Source organism: Grammomys surdaster, unplaced genomic scaffold, assembly GCF_004785775.1.
Source record: "Grammomys surdaster isolate TR1022 unplaced genomic scaffold, NIH_TR_1.0 63, whole genome shotgun sequence".
Classification (NCBI taxonomy): domain Eukaryota; kingdom Metazoa; phylum Chordata; class Mammalia; order Rodentia; family Muridae; genus Grammomys; species Grammomys surdaster.
In genome coordinates, this window is record NW_021604565.1 from 11,684,209 (window position 1) to 11,708,752 (window position 24,544).

Sequence of the window (24,544 nt, forward strand, 5' to 3'; positions counted from 1 at the left end):
GGCGGGGCAGGGTGGGGAGGGGTGAGTATGGAGGGGTGGGGCGGGGCGGGGTGGGGTGGGGCGGGGCGGGCCGGGGTAAAGGGGGAGTAATGCTGACGGATTAATTGATTTACTCATCTGCTCAGCTTTGCTTCATATACATTTGCCAAACCTACTCTGGGAATAATACTTGATTAAAGTGAGAAAGAAACCAGATACTGGCTTTTAGAAATAACTGAGTCAAGGCCATGGAAATGGGTCCACGGTTAAGATGCTGCACATCTTAACACTTTGGACTTGATCCAGGGAAGCCACAGTGGAAAGAGGAGCCCAGTTCCTGAAAGTTGTCCTCTGACCTCCGCACATATCCTGTCCATGTATGTATGTATGTATGTATGTACACACGCAAACTGCACACATACAAATAATGAATAAAATTTAAAAAAATACTTGTTAGCTCACAGCCAGGTGTGGTAGTTCCTGCCTGTAATCTGAGCAGGAAGGAAGCAGAGGTGGATGACCAGGCGCGAGGTTCCAAGGCCAGCCTGAGCTGCATAGTGAGACCTTATCTTAGAAAGGAAGCAGCCAAATCCTTCACTAGATTTTCTAGGCATTTGTCTGCCCCAGCCACTTAAGTATACACCCATCAGGCTCTGACTTTTCCATGCAGGAGCTTCTGACTTATCTGTTCTGTTCATTTTCTTTCCTCTTAATAAACTCAGAAGGACTGTGGTAAGAGAAAGATTACAGGACTCTAAGTGAAAAGAAAATCTGAGACAGATCTGTTATTTTCTGGCTGGGTGATCTTGACAAGTTATTTCCCTTTCCTGGCTTTGGTAAAAGGGAGGGTGGCCTTTTGGGGAACCCTTTATGGTATAGCGCCCCACCAGACAGACTTTACGTTCCACCACCCTTCTGGTCATCATCTACCGTGTCTCTCAGCACTTGACTGCATCATCATGCCAGTTCCGCCAGCTTCCACAGGTGCCCTCACCTGAGCCATTCAGCTGGTCACAGCACACAGCTCTGCTTCCAGTAATGGGGTTCAGGCCGCCCTCAGGCGGGTGAAACATGTTCACAACACTGGTTTCACCTAGGTGGTATTGGTCTCTGTCAGCCCTCTCCAGTCAGACCTTACCCTCCATGCCTGCAGAGGTCCAGAGCAGCTCAGACTCTTAACTTAGACCCTTCATGGTAAATGCTTATTTCTTTTTAAAATACCATCATGTGTGCCATTAGGCTGTACAAGGAGAAGGCAAATTCTCTGAGGTAGGAGGACCAAGTCTTATGTTTCCACAATAATAATAATAATAATAATAATTCCCTCAAAATTAGGGGACTAGGAAATCCTTGAGAAGTACACATCAGCTTAAATAAAACCATAAAGTTTAAAAAGGAGCTCTTCATATTGTTCAAATATTTATCACAGATAAGTTATGAATTATTTGATAGCTATAAATGATTCATTTGTGGGCTGCTGAGATGGCTCCACGGGCAAAGCAACTGCCGTGCAGGCCTGAGGGCTTGAGTTCTGACCCCAGCACCCTTGGAAAAGCACTCGTTGGAAAAGGGCAGTCAAGCCCAACACTGTGGGGTAGAGACAGGTCGATCCTGGAACTCACTGGCCAGCCAGCCTAGCCAACCAAATCAGGTAACTGCGGGTGCAGGGAGAGACCTTCTGTCAAAAATGAAATAAATTTAAAAAGATGGAGGGTCAGGAGATGGCTCAGTAGATATGAGTGAACTATTCACACTTGATGACCTGCATTCAATTCCTGGAGTTACATAAACTATCAGATGCAGTGGCTCATATCTGTCATTCCAGCACTCCTACCTGAGATGAGGAGTGGAGACGGAGAACTGACCAGAAGCTTGTGGGCCAGCTAGTGTAAAGTAAGCTGCGGGCCAGCTAGTGTAAAGTAAGCTGCTGGCCAGCTAGTGTAAAGTAAGCTGCAAGGCAGAAACAAGAGAGACTTTGCTTCAATACAGAAGAAGCAAACTTGCCCTTTGTCTTACCCACATGCACAGTGGCACATGGACTCCTGCACACACACACACACACACACACACACACATTGAATGTAACTTCCAGCCAGCTTCAAATTCCAAAGAAGTACTTGAATTTCAAGTGAGCGTCATAACCATAAGACCTCCTTTTTAGATTCAAAGTGTCTTTGAAGCTTTAGAGTTCTATTAGCCAAGCCAAAGTGAAATTATGTATTTTAAGACTGAGGCAGAAAAGCTGGAAACTCATTTTACAGTTGATATATAATATGGTCTTTAATCAGTTAAGACTTTGTTCCTAATAAAGTCACTTGGCAACAGTGTTGCTCACTATTGCTCATGGGGAATGCTTGAATCAGAATACAATGCACTATTTCCACGTTTTTAAAACTTATAATCTAATGCATTTGGCAATAATTAGGAAAACAAAGAATCAAAAGAAAGTTGGCATTGAATGTATAATTATGACAATCTTCCATAGTTATAAGAGTAAATTGCTAAAGAGAAATAATTGACTCTAAATCCTTTAAATCCTTTAATGAACCATTTGAAAGACATCAGGGTGGGTATTTCAAAATTGGTGGCCAGATATGGCAAAGGTGCTCTGGATGCGACACCAAAGTCTCATACAATAAAATACAAAATACACAGGTTGGACTCCATCAAGATAGAACCTTTTTTTTTGTGTGCCATGCTGGTGACCATCTCTGTTTTCTTTCATCTGCTAGGTAAGCACTCCGTTAGAGCTATATGCTCACTCCCCAGACCAAAACCTTCAGTGCCTCAGGAGGACTAGCAACAAATTGATGAGGCAAACGACAGAACAGGAGGAAATATTTATAAATTCCTATCTGTGTAGGGCTTGATAGCCAGGACACTGCACTAAAGCACCTACAATGCAACAATAAGACAGTAAATGGACAAGCCATGAGCAGCTGTCTTCAAAGAGGACTACAAATCAAAACCAGAATGTATACCACTGCATACCTGGTAAGATGGCTACAAATAAAAATGAGACAATAGCAAGTGTTAGGAAGGATGAGATAAACCAGAACCCACATACTGCTAGTAGGAAGGCAAAGTGACATGATTTCTTTGGAACACACTTTGACTACTTTTCAAAAACATGGAATTCATATTTGTTTCAGTAAGAGAAACACAGAACTATGCTTACTCAAAAGCTTATAGGAATGCCCATTGCAGCATTATTGATAAAACTCAAAAGTGGAAATGACCCAAATTTTGCTTACTGATAAGCAAATGTGGTGTGGTCATATGGCGGGAAGTCACACAGCTATAAAGACTATACGGAGACATGCTGTAGGGTGGATACATTTTGAAACGTGAATCTCACATGCAAGAATTCACGTTGCTGGGCTTTGCTCACATTTAGTGGTTGGCTTGAGGGGGGATAAGGAAGCTTAGGGATGACAACAAAATGGTCCAGAGACTTTGTAAGATGATAGAATAGTCTCCAGGTAACGACAATGACAGTTTTATAACTTGGCAAATATGCTTAAAAATCAATGGATTATCCATTTTATATGACTAAATTATATGGTATGTGAACTATATTTCAATAAATGTGATATTTGTGACATAACTTATGTGTATAAATTACATATTTTGCCCAAAGAAATAAAATGTTACAGATGTTTCTATCTTTTCTCCCTCCAAGATGTTGAAGAATTTTGTTATGTGGAGACCAGAAAGCAACCTGTGGGGTCTGTCCTCCTCTCTTTCCATGTGGGACGCACATCCAGAGCTGTGCACAGCCTGAGCCCAGCCATCAGGACGGTGGCAGGCATTCTCCCACTGAGCCACCTGGCCTGGAGACTTTTCTTCCTGAAGGTGAAGTTAAGGTGCTGCTTTCCCTCCTAGACTCAAGTTTTCTTTCTTTCTTTAGTTCTACTTTTTCCATCTTCACTTGGACATCCACTAGCTTTTCCTCTTCCTTCTTACAGCAGCACGTTCCCTCCCATTCTTAGCTCTCCATAGAGCTTGCCATTATAATTTCCACTCTAATTTTTTTCTGATTATGAGGTTTATCCTGAGCCTTATTATTTTTATTTGAGAGAATTTATTCTTTAATTCTTTAATAAAGCACAAGATCTTGAATAATTAAAAATTAAAATACTAATATCTCTATGAAAATAGGATTTTTCTTTGTATCAGGATCATTTATAGTAAACTAAGTCTTTTTTTAAAAAAATTTTACATAGTATTTTTATTGATTATTTGGGAATTACACATCATGAACCCTGATCACACTCACTTCCCACTCCTCCCAGGTCCACTCTCTATTCTATCCCCCCAAAGCCAAGGCCAATTTGTGTTGCTCTTACACTCACAGAGCATGTTCAAATTCCCCATGGCCAGTCCCTTAAAGAAACCTGAATCCTTTCCCACTTGCACACCCTACAGAAGTCCCGGTGTGGAGAGCTAAAACATCCTTTTCAGAGTTATCAAGAGTTCTCTATGGTGCTGAGCCTGATATTTTTAAGAAACATGTTTAAATTTTTTAACTGATTGTGGTGTTGCTGTTAGTAATTTCTGAGTTACAGAGTTGTGGCCTTGAAGAATGCAGTGCTGTGAACTGACACATGCCTATGAGACTTAGATAGTCCACGTCTGTGAACTGGCACGTGCCTGTGAGACTTAGATAGTCCACGTCTGTGAACTGACATGTGCCTGTGAGACTTAGATAGTCCACGTCTGTGAACTGGCACGTGCCTGTGAGACTTAGATAGTCCATGTCTGTGAACTGGCATGTGCCTGTGAGACTTAGATAGTCCATGTCTGTGAACTGACATGTGCCTGTGAGACTTAGATAGTCCACGTCTGTGAACTGACATGTGCCTGTGAGACTTAGATAGTCCATGTCTGTGAACTGACACGTGACTGTGAGATTTAGATAGTCCACGTCTGTACCCCCATCTGTTTCTATTAATCTTGTGTTCAGCCCCTTATTGTCCATTGCCAAGGGTCTAATATTAAAAATCTACCCCAACATGGGTTCATCTTGTTTTTCCTTTAAAATTTACTGGGTTTTGCTTTAAGTCTTCTTTGTTGGTGCAGCTCAGGGTGTTTTATCTTCCCAATTAATTGTTCTTTTTATCATTATAAATGTACTATTTTCCTTACAGTCTATTATATCTGATATTAACACATTACAGCTGCTTTCTCTTGACGTTTCCAACTCCATGGTGGGACAATCTTTGGACCTGCCTGCAGTATAAATAGGGACACAGAAGCTTTTACCACGGTAAAGCTCAGGCCCAGCTAGTTACTCTCCCAGCCACTCTAAACTTGGCTGACTAACCCTGGCTCTGTGGCTAGCTCTACCTCTCGGCTCCCTTCTAGTGTGACTGTTCACCTCCACACGCTCCCTCTTGGAAGTCCCGCCCTCCACTTCCTGCCCAACTATTGGCCATCAGCTCTTTATTACAGCCAATCAGATACAATTCTAGATTGCCTCTAGGCTAGTGAGGAAGGATGAATATTTATAAAACAAGAGGCTGGAGTTGGGCCACAGAAATAACAATACCAAGCTGCTCTTGCCAGCATTTAGCTCTCTGATGGTACAGAATTAACAACTGTGAATATTCAAAGACACACCTTCACGGGATATACCCCAACACATCACCATTACTTCACTTTCAATGCTTCTGTATCACGCTTTAAAACTGAGAGTTGTTTGTATCTATTGTGTAAAATACATTTTGAAGTACGTATACAAATTGTAAAATTACCAAATCTAGTTAATTAACATGAAAACATATATACATCTTGATGGTAAGGACAGTCTATATCCATTCTTTTAGTAATTTTCAACAATATACTATAAAACTAGCAATAGTCACCGTGTTATAGATCTCCTAAAACCATTCCTTTAATGTAACTGAACTTACACATTGGCTGAGTTTTCTTTTTCCATTTCTCTTCTTATTAGGAAGTTCTAATTTTATTCTCTATCTTTTGAGGCAAGGTCTCATCTAGTGCAGGCTGGCCTTGAACTTACTATTGCTGATGACCTTGAAACTGATTCTCCTTCCTGAGTGCTGCTGGTAAAGCCGCATCCCACCACGTCCAGTTTATGTAATGCTGAGGATGGGACTCGAGCTTCAGGCATCCTAGGCAAACACCCTAGGAACGAGCTTACATCAGTCTTATTTCTACCCCATTAGCAATTAATCAAAAATTTATTTTGAGATAATTGTAGATTCATATAATAGGTTGCAAAGAATTCCACAGGTAAGACCAATGCATCCCCATGTTAACAACTTATACAACTAGAAAAAATATCCAATATCGATAGATTGGCCTTTTACCAGTTATATATGCCCTTCCTTGAGTGTTCTGTGACCACAGTGAAAGTCTTCATCAGCTCCGTCCCTGTCAGACCCCTTCTGTGAGTCTTTCACAGAGGCACAGACCTTCCTTCTGCTTGTCCCTCACCACCAGCAACCATAAATCCATTCTCCATTTTAATGTTATTTTACAAATGTTGTTCCAGTGGAGTCATGAAGCATATATACCTTTGAAATTGGCTCTTGTTTATCGAGCATGATGTCACGTTTTACCCAAGTACAGCATATCAGGTCCACGCCCTCAAACGTTCGCGTGGTGTCTAAGGCATGTAACTGTTGTATGTTGTAACTATGCTATGTGAGCGTCACAGCCTATTTAGCCACTCGTTTGGTGAGTGACATTTGTATAGTTTCCAGTTTAGAGAACCAGCTCTAAAATAAATAAAGCTGCTATGAATGTTCATGTATAAATTCTTCATGAAATGAGTCTTAATTTCTCTGGGATAAATGCCCAAAAATGTAATTGCTGGGCTGTGTGGTGAGTCCATTTTTAGCTTGGCCAGAAACTGCCAGACTGCTTTCCAGAGTGGCAATGTCTGAGTAATCCAGTTTCTCCACAGAGTCACATGGTCTTGATACACACTTTATACTTCATCAGTACTCTCAGCCTCGACAGCATTACTAACGCTTACCCTACTTCAGCTGCACTCTATTCTCCGCTACCTTATATGTTGTTGGCACTATGATAGGACATTGTCTAGTTTGGCTCGGCTTGTATATTGTTCAATTAGTCATTGTGATTACACTTTAAATAAAATTGATTTTTAGAAGTTTTATGTGCATAAGGAAGATTGAGTGGAAACCACCAGGCTCTCCTACCCCAGCAACACCTGTTTCCCTTCATCATCTACGTCCTCCCCAAACGTGCACATTTGTTACATTTCAGGAATCTACAGGAACAGATCATTGTCACTGGGATTCATGCTTTATGTTAAGGCTAACTCTCTTATTTCTGTCATTGCTAAATTTCATGGATTTCAGCAAATTATAGTATGTGTTAGATCATGGTGTTGCCTTTAAAAGTCTCAGAAGACAGATTCCACAGCCTGGAAAAATTAGGCCCCCACCCTGCAGCTCTCTCCATGAGACATTAAGAAGCTAGTCCATGTAGTGAATTTTATGCTCATAATTTATGGCTCTAAGCAGTTCCTGGCTCCCTCATTCCCCTTGTCAGGTCGGCTATCCCAAACATAACTGCATGGTATAAAACATCCTCTCGATGGCTCGTCTGTCTGTCTGTCTCCCCACCCACCACTCTTCGTACGACAGCTGTCATTCCTTCCTTAAGCTACTTCTCGAATGAAGCTCTTCACTCTAAGAGGAGCCTCTTCCCTTTAAGGTCTGTAATGTTGTTTCTGATATATAGTACTTTTCCCTTTTGTAATTTTCTTCTGCTTCAGGGCCTGATTGTAGTCTGGACCCTCCCTCATGACAAAGTTTAGTTCCAGAACAATCATGTCTCAGCTCCTTTCAGGACCAACAGCCATTTCACTCTACACAACAATACATGTTCACCAGTACAGCATCTACTAGGAAGTTTCACTAACCCAAAATCCCTTTCTATTTCCTGGGTCCCATCCATCCTTTCTATGCCCCAATCCTTTCTCTCAGAATGGAAATGTTTACTCAGTACTGCTTCATACTTTAAGTATGTAAATCTGCATTTTCATTTTTGCAGGGCTCACAGACTACCTTGAGTTTCAGAGCAGACCTTAAATTTGAACTTTTGAACAATGTTACAACTTTTAAGACTTGGGAAACTGTTAGAGAGGATCTAAATGCTTTTTGCATTAGGGGATGAACATAAAAGACTTTAGAGACCAGAAGTGGAATGTTATGATTTAAGTGATGTGTTTGGTGTTAAGTTGTCAAGGGATGGATTTGTGATGGTTAATTTTGATCGACAACTGGATTACATTAAGAAAAGCCTAAGGGGATTAGAAAGATGGCTAAGAGGTTAAAAGCACTGGTTGCTCTTCCAGAGGATCCAGGTTTGGTCTGCAGCACAGCATGGCAGCTCACAGCTATCGGTAACTCCACTTACAGGGGATCTAAGACAGCCTCTATGGACACCAGGCCCCCATGTGCATGGACATATATACAAGCCAAACATTCACACAGAAGGAAGGAAGGGAGGGAGGGAGGGAGGGAGGGAGGGAGGGAGGAAGGAAGGAGAGACCGAGGTAGGGCATTAGTTGAGTATACATCTGAGTGTGTCTATGAGGATGTTTCCAGACAGAATTAACTTGGGGAGAGAGCTGTGTTGAATATAAATGTGATTTAGTTAGGGTTCGATTGCTCAAAGAGACACCACAGCCATGGCGACTGTTATGAAGGAAACACTTAATTAGGAGTGACTTATAGGTCAGAAGTTTAGTCCATTAGCATCATGGCAGGAAGCATGGAGGTGCACAAGCAGATGTGGTACTGGAGAAGAAGCTGAGAGGTCTACATATGGATTGGCAGGCAGCAGGAAGAGAGAGTGGGCCAGTGTGCCTGGCTTGAGCTTCTGAAACCTCAAAGCCCAGCCCTTACAACACATTTCCTCCGATAAGGCCACATCTCCCTATAGGCCTATACGGAACAATTTCATTCAAATCAACAAAAGGTGGTACCATCTCAGGTACCCACGGGATGGTACCTGAGTTGAATTGAAACAAAACCAATAAAACAAACATGGAGAAAGCAATTGCATGCTGGTATTCTCTCTTTTCTACTTCTTGATCTGCTTAGATATGGGCAGGTAGCCTCCTGTCACCATTTCCAGCAGCTGACTGCCCTGCAGTGCATCCCACGAGGATGGACTCTATCCCCTCATCTGTCAGCTGAAATAAGCTTTCTCTTCTCTTATGATACTCATCAGGGATTTTGTCACAGCAACAAAAAAGTAGTGCATTTGGTATCTGTGGACAAGTAGTTCCAAGGCTTCTGTGGTGCCAAAATGTGCTGGTCAAAGTATCTTATACATAGTACTGGAGTATAATACATAATGCTCCAGTAAACTTTAAACAATGCCTAGTTTACTTACAATATGCTCTAATATGACTTTTCCCTTCAGGATACCATAATAATCCCACTGCCATCTTGGAGTAGAGATGACTTTGACTCAGCAGTCAAGGCAATGAAATGTGCAGAACAACAGTGATGGCTAGCTCTGATAGGCTAACAGTAATGAAGCTGCTGATACTCTCTAGTGTCTCAGCATCCTCACCTGGGCTTTCAGCCATTGCCATCACTCGATCTGCCTGCCTTCCCACATTCTGAGAGATAGATGCTAGTGTATGTAAGAAACAAAAGGTTAATTGAAAGTGAGATTCCATGACTCAGCTTGCATGGGGACATCTCTTATGGTGGACTTTGGTGGAGATGCTACTTTGAGGGTGAAGGAATGCTTGTTCACATCTCCTCAGAAATTAACATGGTATCTAATACAATGGAAATGCTATACACATAACTGTTCTACATGTATCATTTAGGGAATAACGATAGAAGAAAATCTATACATATTTAGTATAGACTTGAATTTTACAAAATATGTTGACTCATGGTTAACTGAATCTGTGGATGTAGAAACTATTTATTTGGAGGGCTATCTATTCTTATGCAAACACATTCATAATAAGGTTTAACTGGTAAATTAAGCACAGTAAAGGATCTATAAGAACTAAAAATAGCCAGCCATCAGTATAACTCTAATAAAGGTTTAGTGACTGCAAACAAACCCCCCGAATCCTCCCAAATCCTTTCGATCTGTGTTTGTTCACTCCAACCCAACCCAACCCTTGAAAACATCAATTCTTTTACGATCTTCCTGTTCTTACCTGAATGTCATATAGATGGAGTTACACAGTGGAGACCCTTCCCAGGATGACTTCTTTCTCTTTGTAATAGCAGTGAGGCTTCTTCCACATCCTTCAATGCTATACTAGGTTATATTTTATAGTACTGAATACATCCCCACTGCATGGATGGCCCATAGCTTATTTATCCATTCTCCCTTTAAAGCAAGTCTTCGCTGCTTACAAGTTGTAGGCAGCCGTAGCAAATGGATGGTGGCAGCCACAGCAAACAGTTCATTAAGAACAAAGTTCAAAATATCAGCACTGATGACTATTATGGTGTTTAAATTTAATTTGAAATAACAATCTTATAGCCTACTTTCTTTTTCTTCTTGGTGCCAGAATGTTCTTTAAATATTTCACAGTGACCTCTATTCTTGTGTTACTGACCTGTAATGCCTAAGTGGGCCAGTCTGTCCAGATGGAGATACGATATGATAACATAGGAATGCATAGAATTAGTAAAAGTCTTTCCCAGCCCTGACTTTGAACTCAGCCATATTCTTGGCTCTATCTTCAAAACATACTCAGAATCAGACCAATATGGAGCTAGTGTTTGACTGAAAAGGACGACAAATCCAGAGCTGATTTTGAACATAGTAAGAGTTATAGTCAACTCCTGATTGAAATAATGCTGTTTCCCATTCTAAGCAGTAAGTCATGCCTGACCTGGACTTCTGATATCAGCAATAGGCCACACTGAGTGACCTAGGTCAACAAATCACTGCAGGAATGACATAAATGACCTGTGTATAGGTTGACACCCCACCCAGCTCCAAATAGCTCGAAGGGAAAGGAGACACTCCAGATTTTTAGAAATACATCTAAACATCTGTGAGCAGTTAGGAGAGAAAGACTCAATACGTGCTGCTAACTTTCAAATTGTTATCTGTATTTATGCACACAGAGCTAATGAGATAGCTCATATTGTTAACAATCAATCAGTTTCACAGTGTCTATTGTACTATTTCGTTCTACTGTTTCATACATTTGAAGAATTTCAAACTGAAATGAAAAAAAAAAACCCTGCTTTCCAGGTTCAATGAAACTAAGAATATGGGTTCACTTAAAAATATGAGTTTAGTGGGAGATAACAAGAAATAAAGAGGAAGCTTATGGAACCAAGAAAAGATGTTAAGGAGAAAAATAAAATCACGGCCTAACTTCAAACCACATGTAGACAAAGCTTGAGAACACAGGATGTGAAAGGAAAGTGATCAGAGAGGAGATCCGGGAGACAGGCAGCTCAAGGAAGCCGGCCTCAGGTGTTACTCATTCAGGCATACATCCATTTGGGATTTATTCAGCAACTGCTAAACATTAGACCCTAGTCCCTCAAGAAGTTCAGAGGAGCAGAGAAAGCAAGAACAGCAGACACACCACACCTGTGAAGCGTGTACAGCGTGCTCTCTGGAGTATGTCCAGGTTGCACGTGTACTCAATCCTGAGGCTGCTCTGCTTGGTGAATAAAACCAAGAAAATTTACCCTTTCACAATTCTAGAGTCCAGAAGCCAAATTCAGTTTTGTTGAGATGAAACCAAAGTGTTGGGAGAGCTCTGCTCCCCCTGGAGACTCAGAGAATCCAGTCATGGTCTTCTCCATCTACTTTAGGCTGCTGGAATCTCTGGCTGTGTTCACACTGCTTTCTTCTCCTCGTGTTTATCTCCCTGTGTCTTCCTGTTGAAAGGACATGACAGTGACATTTGGGGCCCACCTGGATGATTTACGATAGTCTTGCCATTTCAAGAGCTTTTCCCTAATTAATTACATTTGTAGAGTCTTTTTATGTCATGTAGGGGACAAGAGTATGCAGCTGACGTAGGGACTAGGGTGTGGGTTCCTTTAGGGGGTTATTATTCAGCCTAGCTCACTTAGAATGTGTTCCTTCTTGTAAAGGGCAGAGCAGGCACAGGGTCACAAAGTCACCAAGGGTTTTGCAAAGGAGATTCATAGCACAGTTGACTAGAGAGGCAGGCAGGAGTCTTGTTTCCCATGAATCTATAGGTAGGGCAAGGGCAGAAAAGACTCTAAACTACACAAGAACAGGCCTGGGGTTAGTTCTAGAGGACTCTTTCATCTCTCCAGATTTTCATCTCCGAAAAAATGACCAGATTATCTGCTTAAAAGGAGGAAGAGTTTGTTTTCCTCACAGCTTGCAAGGTTTTAGCCCATGGTCACTCAGGACCTTGCTTTTGGGGCCTGTCGAAACACAACACATCATGGCAGGAGCATGTGGTGAAAGGTAACTTCCATGAATCAAAGAGAGAAGAGGAGAGGCCTGGGTCACAAAAATCTCAATCGAGGGCATGTCCCACCCAACCTAACTTTTGTTCACTAGGCCGCACCTGTTACAGGTCCCAACAGTTCCCCATAGGGCCACAAGCTAGGGACCAAACCTTCAACACATGAGCCTTCAGGAATGTGTGAAATTCAAGATATCAGAAGTGCGACAGTGGGCAGAGACCAGGGGAGACGAGACTAAGGTGGAGACAGCTTTTGGGCTTTAAGCAGGAACAGGAGCAACGAGAAGATGAACTGCAGCAGGGTCATGCAGAAACTATATCCATAGCAGCAAATACCAGCAACAATCTGTGACTCATTTTAGATTACTGGAGGGATTAGACTGTTCTTCCTATTAACCTCCTTGACTCTTGAGATAATGGAGTTGTCAGTAGTACCAATCTGAAATAGGACTAAAACTATGATCTCATATGTGAGGGAGAAGAGAAAACTTATGTCATAAATAGAATTCTAATTTGTTACCTTAGTTATTGAATGCTATAGATATTCGTTATATTGCTATTCTAAATAAGTCTCATGAGGTTGGACCCAGATCTGGTACTTATAAACATCATCAGAAAAGGTCAGGGCTACGCAACACTGTATCATTGCTACACACAGTTCTGTGCCAATTTCTAATCAGCCTTAAAAGCTCTGCAGACAACCCCAACATAAGCCTTCCCATATGATTAAGAACTATTACATTTTTGTCTTTTACTAGAGAACACATTTATTTCCTCAGTTGTACACTCATTAATTAACAAACAACTTCCCCTCTCCCAGCAACTCAATTAAGGATTAGCTTTAATTTTATAAGAATGTCATCATGGTTTTCACTTCTGAGAAACTGAAGTTTCAGGAGAACGAAAAAATAAATGGAAAAAGGAGTATATTTAGTAACTCATCGGCAGGAGGCTTGGAGGGAGGGAGGGAGGAAGGTGGGGGAAGAGGTGAGAAAAGGCAGATTCTCATTCAGGAAACCTTAAACTGGGTTCTATACTCTTGGTAAAGAATCAGGAGTACAGGCCCCTTTTGCAGACCCAGTCCAGGTATTGGATGGAACAAGCACACTAAAGCTGGATGCTGTGAGCCTTCTTGGCTGCAAGGCCTTCCTCTACACCTGTCTGGGTTTCCAGACCACATGATTCTTTGTGGAACAATGTCTGCTTTGAGCTGCAGCAGTAGTTTGCCACAGCTTTCCACGAACACGGAACTCTATGACTCTATCAGACACTAGCCACGGGTGAGCTTCCGCCTGAGCTTGGGAAGGGTACATGATGTTGCCTCACACTGACCTCTGCCAAAGCCTGCTGAGGCCTTTGCATCCATTAGATCAAATCTTTGCAAAGCTAAGGTAGGAATCAAGTGCAAGTTTTCTATCCGCCTTTTATGCTGTGGTAAGGGCTCCTGCTGCCTCTGAAAGGCCAGTGCTCAGTGCCAGAATCATTTCTCCTGCCCCAGCTCCTATTCTAGCAAACTTCTTCTATCCCACTGGTCCAGAAGCCATGTCATAACTAACCTTATGGCCACTGTGCATATGACAACCCATAGCACTTATTAATAATGGCTCAAAAGACTTATAAATGGCTCCTCAGTAACGAGGCAGCTACTCAAAACATGGCACGTGGTTGAATCTGACCCACAAGGAACTATGCATTTCTCTTCCACTATGACTGGGGTAGCCTCAGCCAAAGGTGTCTAGTAGTACTTCCTGTCTGTTCCCACTCACTGATTCATAGTCACACACAGTACTGCGGTGGTTCCAGAAGTTTCGCATAAGTAGAATATAAACAAAGATCATTCCTTCAAATGTTGTTCAAGTACTTTTAACCTTTTTATTGTAAATTTACAATTTGTACAAATAATGTTATGATCTATGTATGGAAAGTGGAATGCTTAAATAAGGAAGATCAACACCTATCCCTTCACACGCTTATCATCCTAACACTAAGGAAATTTGAAATTTACTCTTTGCTATTTCAAATGTGCAACACATTGTTAGCTATACTCACCCCTGGGCAACGAGTTCAGAAATCCAACCTCCCTCCTCTTGAGACGCTGTGCTTTTGGCCCCCATCACCCTGGTCCCTCTGCCTCCCAGCTTGTACAATCAGCATCGTGCCTTCTGCGTTAGGACTTGGGTTGTTTTAGATTCCACACATAAGTGAGAACATGTGCTGTTTGTCTTTCTACAGCTGTCTTATTTCACTGCGCATAATGTTCTCTAATTCCATGTTGTTGAAAGGGACAGAATTTCTTTCCCTTTTAAGGCTTACTAGTATCCAACTGTTTATATTTACCACATTTTCTTTACCTAGTCATCTGTCAGTGAACACATATGTTGGCTCCCTGACTTGGCTATTGTGACTAATGGCACAACAAACTTGGGTGGCAGCTCAGGTATATATCTCTCCAGCACACTGGTTTCAATCTCTTGGGTAAATACCGATAAATGAGATGGCTGAATTATATGGTAATGTTATTTTTGGAGGTTCTTTTCCCTTGGGGGTGGTAATTTTTCAAGTATTTCTAAAGCATTTTATCTTTCTGACACCCTTCCTCCCCTCTCCCACATACAAGTTCAAACATGTCACAAAAGTACAGCTACATTTCAAGAACACACCACATATCTCCTGAGTTCGCTGTTCCTGCCTACCTTATGCTGTTGAAAAGGGCTCTCTGCTTGTAGTTTTTACTGGCTTCACTGATCACTTAAATTGGGCCCTCATTGTTGATTGGCTTTCATAAGTTCTCTCATTAGCTTTTTCATCAACAGAAAAGATATGAAGCTTTTCTAGAATGTATTTGGCAGAAAGGGGATCAGCCTAGAACTAAGACATAGCCTGGAGATGTTCTAGTAAAAATGATTTAAAAAATAAATTCTACAGCCTAAGCTTTTCAGAGGTTACTTCTTGGGTACCAGCCACATGGACACAGGCACTACATGGGGAGCAATACTCACGGTGAGCTGGAATATAGGAAGGAAAGATATGAATGAACTGAGGTGTGAATTAACCCCAAGGCTGCTCATGCAGACAGGTCCCAGGAGCCTGGTACCATCTGATGGAGATATCTACTTAGACCATTCAGTATCTTCTCTTGGTTACAAGATCTCTTCTTCTTGGAGAACCCAGCCTTCCCAAGGAGACGGATGTATTTCAGGCCTAGTCCCTCTGGCTGTGCCTATGTTTGTGGCATTTTACTATTTGATATGTATTATTTTATTCTTATAACATCCATATATGGTATGCACACCATCATAATTTCAGTAGAGAATGCCAAGAAAGAGGGACATGAAGAAGCCACCACCATACCCAGTAAAGAGACTATGCTTTAGAACTATCCAAACCAACCATGCTATACACAGCTACAAAAGAACAGCTTCAGGAATCCCATCCCTACAGGATGTGCTCCCAGGGCCAATTTAAACAACCACAAATGTTTTTAGAAAGAAATGAGCAATACCCTCTCTCCTTTAAAAAACAAAAAACAAAAAAACCAAAAAAAACAAAAAACAAAAAACAAAAACCAACCAAACGACAACAATAAAACACTGCCCTGACTTTGTGGCAATCATGTTTTGGCTCTTCCTGGGAAGGTGGTGTGTATCCTAGCATTTAAATGTCGTCTTTCCCCGTCTTTTATATTTTACTTCTACTTTAATCAACATCTTCTTCCCCTTCCTTCCTCTTATAAAAGTGATTTTTAAAGAAAGGAGGACATGCAAATCTGTAACTCAGCCAAGTTTCCTATCATCTAGATTGAGCAGTTAGGCAATGAAAATATTATAATTAGTTTGTGTGAGCTGAACCATGGGAGGGTGTCAGGTGAACTGCAGTGCAGACATCTAGTCTGCAAGTTCACAAGAGCATTAAGACTCTAACAAAAAGTCCTTCTTTTTCCTTTTTCTCTTTTTTTTAAACAAAAGCTTCAATAAAATTGTTTGATTGTTTGTATATTTACTGCTTAAGAAAGTCTGATAAAGAAAAATGCCATATTAGAGGTATAAAATAGGCTTAAAATCAGTTAAGTATAAACCAAACAAAATTTAAAAACAAAAAGATTTTTCTTAAAAAGGATATGAAATTGACCAACTGTTTCTATCCAGGATTTTGAGTACTTGAAAATTCATCATTTTCTTTCTTCTAGAGAGTATGCAGCTACTGGTAGAGAAGTGGATGCTAGTGAAGCTACATCAACGAGGGCAGCGCAAGACTTACTGTGGACTTTCCTAAGCACAGTGAGACAAGCCACTCATTTCTCCCTTCACGTTTACTCTGAACACCAAATTCTTTTCAAGCTTCATTTCTAGCAATAGCCTTTAGATATGGACATAGCGTTGCTGCTGAGCCTACATGCTTGCCGTACAGTCTTGGACCAAGTAACTCAACATAAGGTCACTTATATGAGCAGCGAGGATAATGTGTATCTCAAGAATTTGTTGTGGAGCTCAACAGAGATAACAGCTACAACATGTGACGCTGTAAATACATAACAAATGTCAGTCTCTCCACTTTGCCTTTTCTTGGCAAGTTGTATCAATTTCCTTTAAATATGTTGACTTTAAAAAATTCAAGCAATTGCAAATCTAAACTTCAAATAAAGGGCATTAAAAATTGTGAATTTTCATCTCATCCTATGCAGAATAATCCTTATAACCACGTCCTTGTGAATCTCAGCAATCTATAAATGTAAGGACCCAAGATCAAAACCCTCCCTTGTAGAAGTTCCCACTTTCCTCCTTTCCTGTTCTCTCCTTCATCTTTCTATGCTGTTTTTTAATTCAATACACAGTAGGAGCGAATCTGAAGATTCTAAACCAATCATAGCAGCAAGGAAATTGTGGCTCCAGGAAATGAAGTGATTCAGTCAAGTGTAATCAGCTAGTTAACAACTATCAAGACAACAGGCCCAATCACTGGCTGGAAACCAGATGTTTAGAGTTGTCAGCAGCGTAAAGAAGGGGAGAGCAAAAGGAGGGGCCAGGGTTGGGGGGGGTTCACTGTGATCCTGTGGGGAAAAATACTAGAACCTGGGTTTGTTTTTTATTTGTGTTGCATGTATATTTTATGTGTGATGTGCTTGTATATGTGCAAGTGGTGTGTGTGTTTGTGTGTGATACGTATGTGAAGGCCAGAGGTTGATGTTGTGTGTCTTTCTTGATCACTTTCCACCTTATATATGGATTCATGGTGTCTTGCTCAAGCCTTGAACTTGCCAGTTTAGCTACTCTCCCTGTCCTGCTTGCTTTGGAGGATCTCAGTTTTCAGCGTGCTGGAGTTACAGGAGGCCACTGCAGCCTGGACCCCCAACCTTTAGTCTGGCTGCTCTACCTACTCACACAGCCTCAGGCCTGACTGAACCTCTAAAGTTTGAGATGACGGAAACTTGACATTGTATAGCTAATTTTATTTTTAAAATGTATTCCTTGAAACACAACCTTATTCCCAATTTAAAATGATAACGTGTCACCATTTAAATGTGCTTTGTTGTAAATCAGTAATGTTTTAGGAATGTGGTAGTCCAAACAATTCAACAAATGTCTTCAAAAACTTATCTGAAAAGGCCAAATGCTTTCTATGATGGAAGATAAATTCTGCCCTAAATTTTAAAAAAGAAAGTCTGAATCATACCCTCAAATAAAGGAACTTCTTTAAGGTTCTCAGTTTGACCTTTGATAAACCTTTGGTTTTTATTTGACTAAGTAAAGGGAAGTGTGTATATATGTTTGAGTAAATGGTGTATTTTAAATATGACTTTTAGATAATAAGCATCATACTATGACATAGTGTTAATCTTAAAGATCATTTTAATCTCATTTTTAAAATGCTCCTAACTGCTGAGTCATCTCTCTAGCCCCTGCTATCTCATCTTTAAACGATAATATACTAAACACTTTAAAACTTCTCTGAAGGTCAAACATAACACATCCTAGCTATGCAACAGATTTAGTCCACATCTGGCCAGTTTCAAGCCTCTACCTCCTGTTATATCCTAATTTAGATTTAGGGCGGGGCAGGGCAGGGAAGGGAGGGTTGGTTGGGATTTTGTTGTTCTTGTTTTTTCTAGTTTAGATTTTTTAAAAAAGTTTTTATTGATTTGTTGTGAGTTTTACATCATGCACCCCAGTCCCACTCAACTCCCTAACCCCACATATCTGCCCTTTGTCCTGGCAACCTCCCCCCCAAAAGTAAAACATATACACAAACACACAACAACAACAACAACAACAGCAAAAAAACAAACCACAGAAAACACCTCATTGTGGAAGCTGTAGTGTGTCACTGTGTGTCCAAACTCTGTGGTAGTTTGATTATGCTTGGCCCAGGGGGTGGCACTATTTGTAGGTGTGGCCTTGTTGGCATAGGTGTGTCACTGTGGGTGTGGGCTTTAAGATCCTTTTCCTAGCTGTCTGGAAGCCAGTCTTCTCCTAGCTGCTTTCAGAACAGAAGGTTCTCAGCTCCTCCAGCACCATGCCTGCCTAGACCCTGCCATGCTTTCTGCCATAAAGATAATGGACTGAACCTCTGAACTTGTAAGCCAGTCCCAATTAAATGTTGTCCTTTATGAGTTGGCGTGGTCATGTTGTCTGTTCACAGCAGTAAAATCCTAACTAAGACATCATCTGTCCACACATCTTCACTTGCAAATGTTCACTGCAATGAATGCAATGAGTCACTGGTCTGGTTCAAGGCATCTGGCTTCTGTGACATCATCAATATTGGAGCCTCACTGGGCCTCCTCCCAGTTATCCTGTTGTTGCCTTGTGTCATGGAGATCCTGCAGCCTTGGATCAGCAGGACTTGCCCTTTCAAGTGTCCCAACCATTTGCAGATGATATAGATTTTGGGATGGGCCAGCTCAGAGCCCTGGATTTGGGCCTAGGTGGTAACTGAGCTGGTCAACCCACTGGCTCTCCCTTATCCACACCACAAAAGCAAGCTCTCCAGCTCTGCGCTGGCTGGGCCATCCAATGCCTCCATTAGCAGTAGGCAGGTCAGCTCTCCCACTCTCATGACCCTGGCTCTCCCAACTGCTGCAGGAGGTAAGGGGGCAATGGGGGGCATCATGCCCACACCAATGTCACCTCACAGTGGAGGAGTGGCAGGGCCAGCCCTTCCATGCTCTCACCTTTGGGGCTGGCTCACCTACACCCCCTCGATCAGGGCTACTGTGCTGCCCAGGGGAGGAGCAGGGCCAGCTCTGTACAGCTCCTGGGTACTCACGTGGTCCCAGGCAGCTCTAACCATGTTCTCTAGTGGTAAAATGAGACATGGACATCAACACAGATTTCTTCTGCTACATAGACCCAGACCCAGACACGGATCTTAGCAGCAGCCCAGGCTAGGACTTCATCCATGGCTCCGGGTGGCAAGGCTGGCCACTCACAACAAACAGGCTTCTCCTCTCCACCCTGGAGCCTCCAGGTCAATCTCTCTTCACGACGCTCCTCACGGCGCTCCAGCTGCTCCACTTCTTTCTCTCCCGTCTGTCCAGCATGTATTTGTACATCGTGGTGGCTCCCGCTGCAGGCTGGGCACACGGTTGGCAGGCCCCTGGGTAACATGCATGGAGTGTCTATGGCCCACCTGTGCTGTTTGCTGGAGGAAGGTCTATGGGTGGCATGGCAGTCCACAGGTCTTTCTCTTCCTCTTCCTGTGCTGCTTGGGTTTGATTTGATTTTCATGAGTCCCAGGCATAAAATAGCTTTCAACATCAAGCCAGGCATCAAGATAGGATGAACACCAAGCCAAGAATCAAGCTAGGATGAGCAGAACATCTGTTCTGCCCCCAACTGTCATAAAAACACCACCACCAACACAGTGTCTCTTTGCCCATTGCCAGGGGATACTTTTGTTTTGTTTTAATTTATTTTGTTTTGACTTTTGGACTGCCTGACCCCACCCCTCAATGACTCCCGATTGTCTGATAGATAAAACTTTAGCTTCCTAACTCTTCCTTTAAGGCAATCTGGAACCAGATCCAAGGACCTAAGCCCTATCCACCTTACAGTCTCCATTTTCCCTAACTACCACATCCACCATTGGACCAGACTGTCGCATGGACATTTCTAAAAAGTGGAGCTGTTCCTTGTCATCAGAGTTTCCCTTTCCCAAAATGTCTTCTTCCTGACCATACTTATCATAAAGTCCCACCCCTCATTAAATGTCCACCTGAATCCCTGACCTGATGTCCAGCTGAAAGCTACCGGGCTATGGACTTCCACTGGCTTTTATACCACTCACATGATACCGCATGTCCCATTTTGGACTTACAGACATCTTCCTAGTCACCTAATAACGTTCCTGAAAGAAAGGTTTGGGTCTCAGACCACATTGGATATTTCCACAGTGCTTAGAAACATTAATTAGCCTTTTGTTATGAAAACGTGTAGACACAACATGACCATGCAGGCAGAACTCTGTTACACCTAACCTTCCATAACATCTCCCCATCTTTCCAAGTGGGACAGGGTCTCAATGCAAATTGTAGTGCTTTCTTATTACTGCCTGCTCTGAGACTTTCTGCTCCAGGCATTCTGTCTCAGACAGCACTGCCTTCTAAGTGGCCACTGTCACATGAAAGCTCTTTGGGGTCCTCAGGACATTTCAATGGAGGAAGGCTACTTGATAAGACCTGACGGCAATCACTGTAAAACCACAGAGAGCAGCTGGGCAACCACCAAAAAGCAGCTGTGCAAGCATTTCAGACATGATAGAAATGAAGGAAACATCAAGAAGCCAGTCGCTCCCAGTACCAATCATGACTGCAGGGCTTGGCAACTCAGACCTCACACTTGGTTTTTCTGGAGCCCCCACCCATATTCAGCCATCTCTCTCTCCAGTCATTATCAGAAAGGAAAAGCTAGATTCCATTTTTTTTTTTTTACTGTCCTGGACAGTACTAGTGGCATTTGATAAAATGTTTGCTGAATCGATTTTAAAATTCAATTTGTACTTTTCCTTGAAACAAAAGTAGTTGTCCTTTCAGCAGCAGCAAAAGGCTAAAATATCATGGCTTATAAGATGGCCTAATTCTGCACACTGATGAGAAAAGCTGACATAGTCTTAAATTCAACCAACAGCAGCTAAGGTGTCAGCTTAGGAGTTCCAATAGCATCTTCTGGACACACCCTCCTGATGTACAACTGTGTACTATAAATGGCAAGTTAAGCCTTGCAAACATTTATGTCACATGATAATCTGTGCTTGGGAGAGGCAAGAGAATCCAGAATTCCAGGAAATGTTAAAGAAAACTAAAGACTGTGTAAGTTCTCTAGTGAAAACAATGCTTTCCTGTTTTGGATGGTGCCATGGTGGGTCACAACTACTAATTCTCTAATATTTTACTAAGAGCAGACCATTCATTCATAAACTTTTATTGGAAATGTGTCTACTACAAGCATAATATATACTAAAGAAATCTCTACAAACAGAAAGTCTGTTCTTTGTAATTCCACAGTAGAAGCAAGGAGAAACGGGCTCAGTGTCTGAGCAAAGCCCCTTCCCCATTTTGTTACCTTTTGTGACATAACAACATAACTCTTTCCTGTGTTGAAATTAATAAGGTGTACTAAGCTTATTTATTCTTTATACAAATTGCCTCCAAGTTCAGAAACGAACGTTCACAATACTTTTCCAGGATACAAGGAATCTAATCCTTTGATTAGTGGTTAAAATTTCCCACTTAGGACAATAGTAACAAAAACGTATGGATGTATTCTCGCAAAGGAAAAAGATCTGTGGCTTTGTTCATGCACGAGAACGCAGTAACAGGCTTAGGAAAAGGAGAGGAAGCCTGAAGCTACCCCATCAAAGGTCAGCTGCCCCACTTGGAGGAGCATAAACGCTAGAGGGAGGCAGGGCTGGGTAGAGCTTTGCTCCTCTGCCTGATCTTAGGGCCATCAAAAGGGAGTGGGAGGCACCCCCAATCCTCTTGGATGCTCTTATTTGCCAGCATATTTTATATTAATTTGCCAGCATAATTTATATTGCCAGCATAAACCCGTGTTGTTAGGCTGACAGTGTTTTCCCACAGGGTGAGCAATGAAGAACTGCAGCCTGAGAATATCAGGGAAGGTTGATGCTGAGATTGCTGAGACCTTGGAGACACACAACTCTGGACAGAACTGACATTGGGAGCCCCTTAATGAGTTTCTGCTTCTGAGAAGGGTGTCACTTTATTTATTTATTTATTTTTTAACTGTGAAAGAAAACCGAGGTGAAAAATAAGTGGAAATCCACCTCCACAGCCCTCAGATCCCTGCGGGAGGGGAGGAAAGCAGAGGGAGGAGAGGTGACCCAAAGGCCCAGGAGTGAGGCCAGGGAAGTGCCTGGGGGTCTGCTGCTCCGCCGAGGGGCGTGGGGTGGGTAACCGAGTGTCGGCGTCACGTGTCGGCCCTGCCCACTCGCTCGGTCGCGCGCGCGAAGGGCTGGCAGGAAGGCGCTGAGGCCTGGCGCCTCCGCGGGGCCTGCGTGGAGCTGGCAGGCGGCGGGCTGTGGAGCGCGGGCGGCCTTACCTGGTTTCTGCGATACCAGGCGCTCGACAGCGAGCCGTTGCCCGGGCCTGGCGCCCAGTACGTGAAGTTCCGAGACAGCTCGTCTAGGACGGCCCAGGCGTCGTCCTCGGGGCCCGTGGGCGCCGGCGCCGCCATGAGGACTTGCTCCGCGCGCTGGGACTCGGACGCGGCTCTTCCCGCCCGCCCGGCTGTCCTCCCGCAGCCGCAGCCACAGCCACTTCCTGCTCGGCGACCCGGCGCTGGCACCTGGCTCCTGCGACACGCAGGTGCGGTCCGGGCTTGGCCTAGCTGCCGCCGCTCCCTCCTGAGCCGGGGTGCCTATACCTGTCAGCGCAGGAGTGACATCATCTCCTTTGCCTTTGGGATCTACTGTGCACATAGCAAATGTTTGTCCAAGTGCAGGGAGAAAAGGAGCTATCGGTTAATCTAAGGAGTGACCGTCACCCTTGGCAATTCCAGTTCTCGCGAGTAAAAGGTTTAAAATGGTCCACATATGGAAAAAAGAAAAGGCCATAATCTCCCTGTCCCCAACACTGTGCGCAGTGTGGGAATTAAGAGGCCAGCCACAAACTAATCATTAGAAACTCTTCCTAGAGCAGAGAAGGGATATCCTATGGCAGCTGGATGGGCTGTCAGATAGGTTCACAAAGATTTGCTGCAAGTTGTCAGCTGCTGCATATAAAGATTTAAGTTGGGACAGAAATGTTAAGAACAACCTTAAGAACTCATACTGGATATTCTAGTCTGACCTGTTTTAAACTCTGATTCACTACAAAGATCTTTGCCGCATCTGTCACTTTGAACATTCTGTGATTTTTGTGCCAGTACGTGAAGTGTCTGCACTGGGGAATTTGTTTGTTTTCAGGACACTGAGACTCTAAGCTATGCACTTTAGCTTCCACAACTTCGAAAGATAAGGGAGAGAGGAAACCGAAGACAGGAAGAGAGGAGGGGAGAGGAGAGAAGAGGAGAAGGAAGGGAAGGGGAGGGAGAGAGGAGGAGGAGAGGGAGGGACAGATGGAATGGGAGGGAGACAGGGACTTGGGAGAAGGCTGTGATGGTTTCTTAGGGGAAATATGTAAAGGAGAGAAGAAAGTGTGAATAAGTCATTTCAGAGGCAGCAAAAACAAGGCAAGCCTTTTCTTGCTTGAGTAACCAAAACATTGAGTCAACAATTGATAATTGTAGCTAATTATGCTCAATTTAAAGAAACTAATTTACTTCAAATAAATACCTCAAAGAAAAATATCTATTTACTATATATTTCACTATTTTCATAAGTATATGCCGCTACGAATCGAACCCATTGCCTTTGGATGTTAAGCAAGCACCATACCCCTGAGCTGCATGCCTGCTGTGTGATTCTCTGACGACACACTTCCATTCCTCAGCCCTTGCATGCCTGGTATCCGCCCACCCTTTAATAGAAAATGGTTTTCCAGAATCCCCAACCTCCACAACCATCATCTTTCTTCCTTTGACCCCATTGGCTGGGAATAGGTCACATGCCTGGCTTTCCCTGCCAGAGATTCTTGGGCATTTCTGTCCTGGA

At 42.8% G+C, this 24,544-nt stretch overlaps 1 protein-coding gene and 1 pseudogene across 1 annotated transcript in view; both read right to left on the reverse strand.

Annotated features, from left to right (window-relative positions):
- Nipal2 (NIPA like domain containing 2) overlaps positions 1-23,127 on the reverse strand; it is an 85,391-nt gene extending 62,264 nt beyond the window's left edge. The window contains exon 1 of the mRNA XM_028766694.1: positions 22,993-23,127. Coding sequence (XP_028622527.1) covers positions 22,993-23,127 — 135 coding nt within the window. The remainder of the gene's footprint in view (positions 1-22,992) is intronic.
- On the reverse strand, positions 20,157-20,323 carry LOC114622007 (annotated as a pseudogene).
- Positions 23,128-24,544: the final 1,417 nt, after the last annotated feature.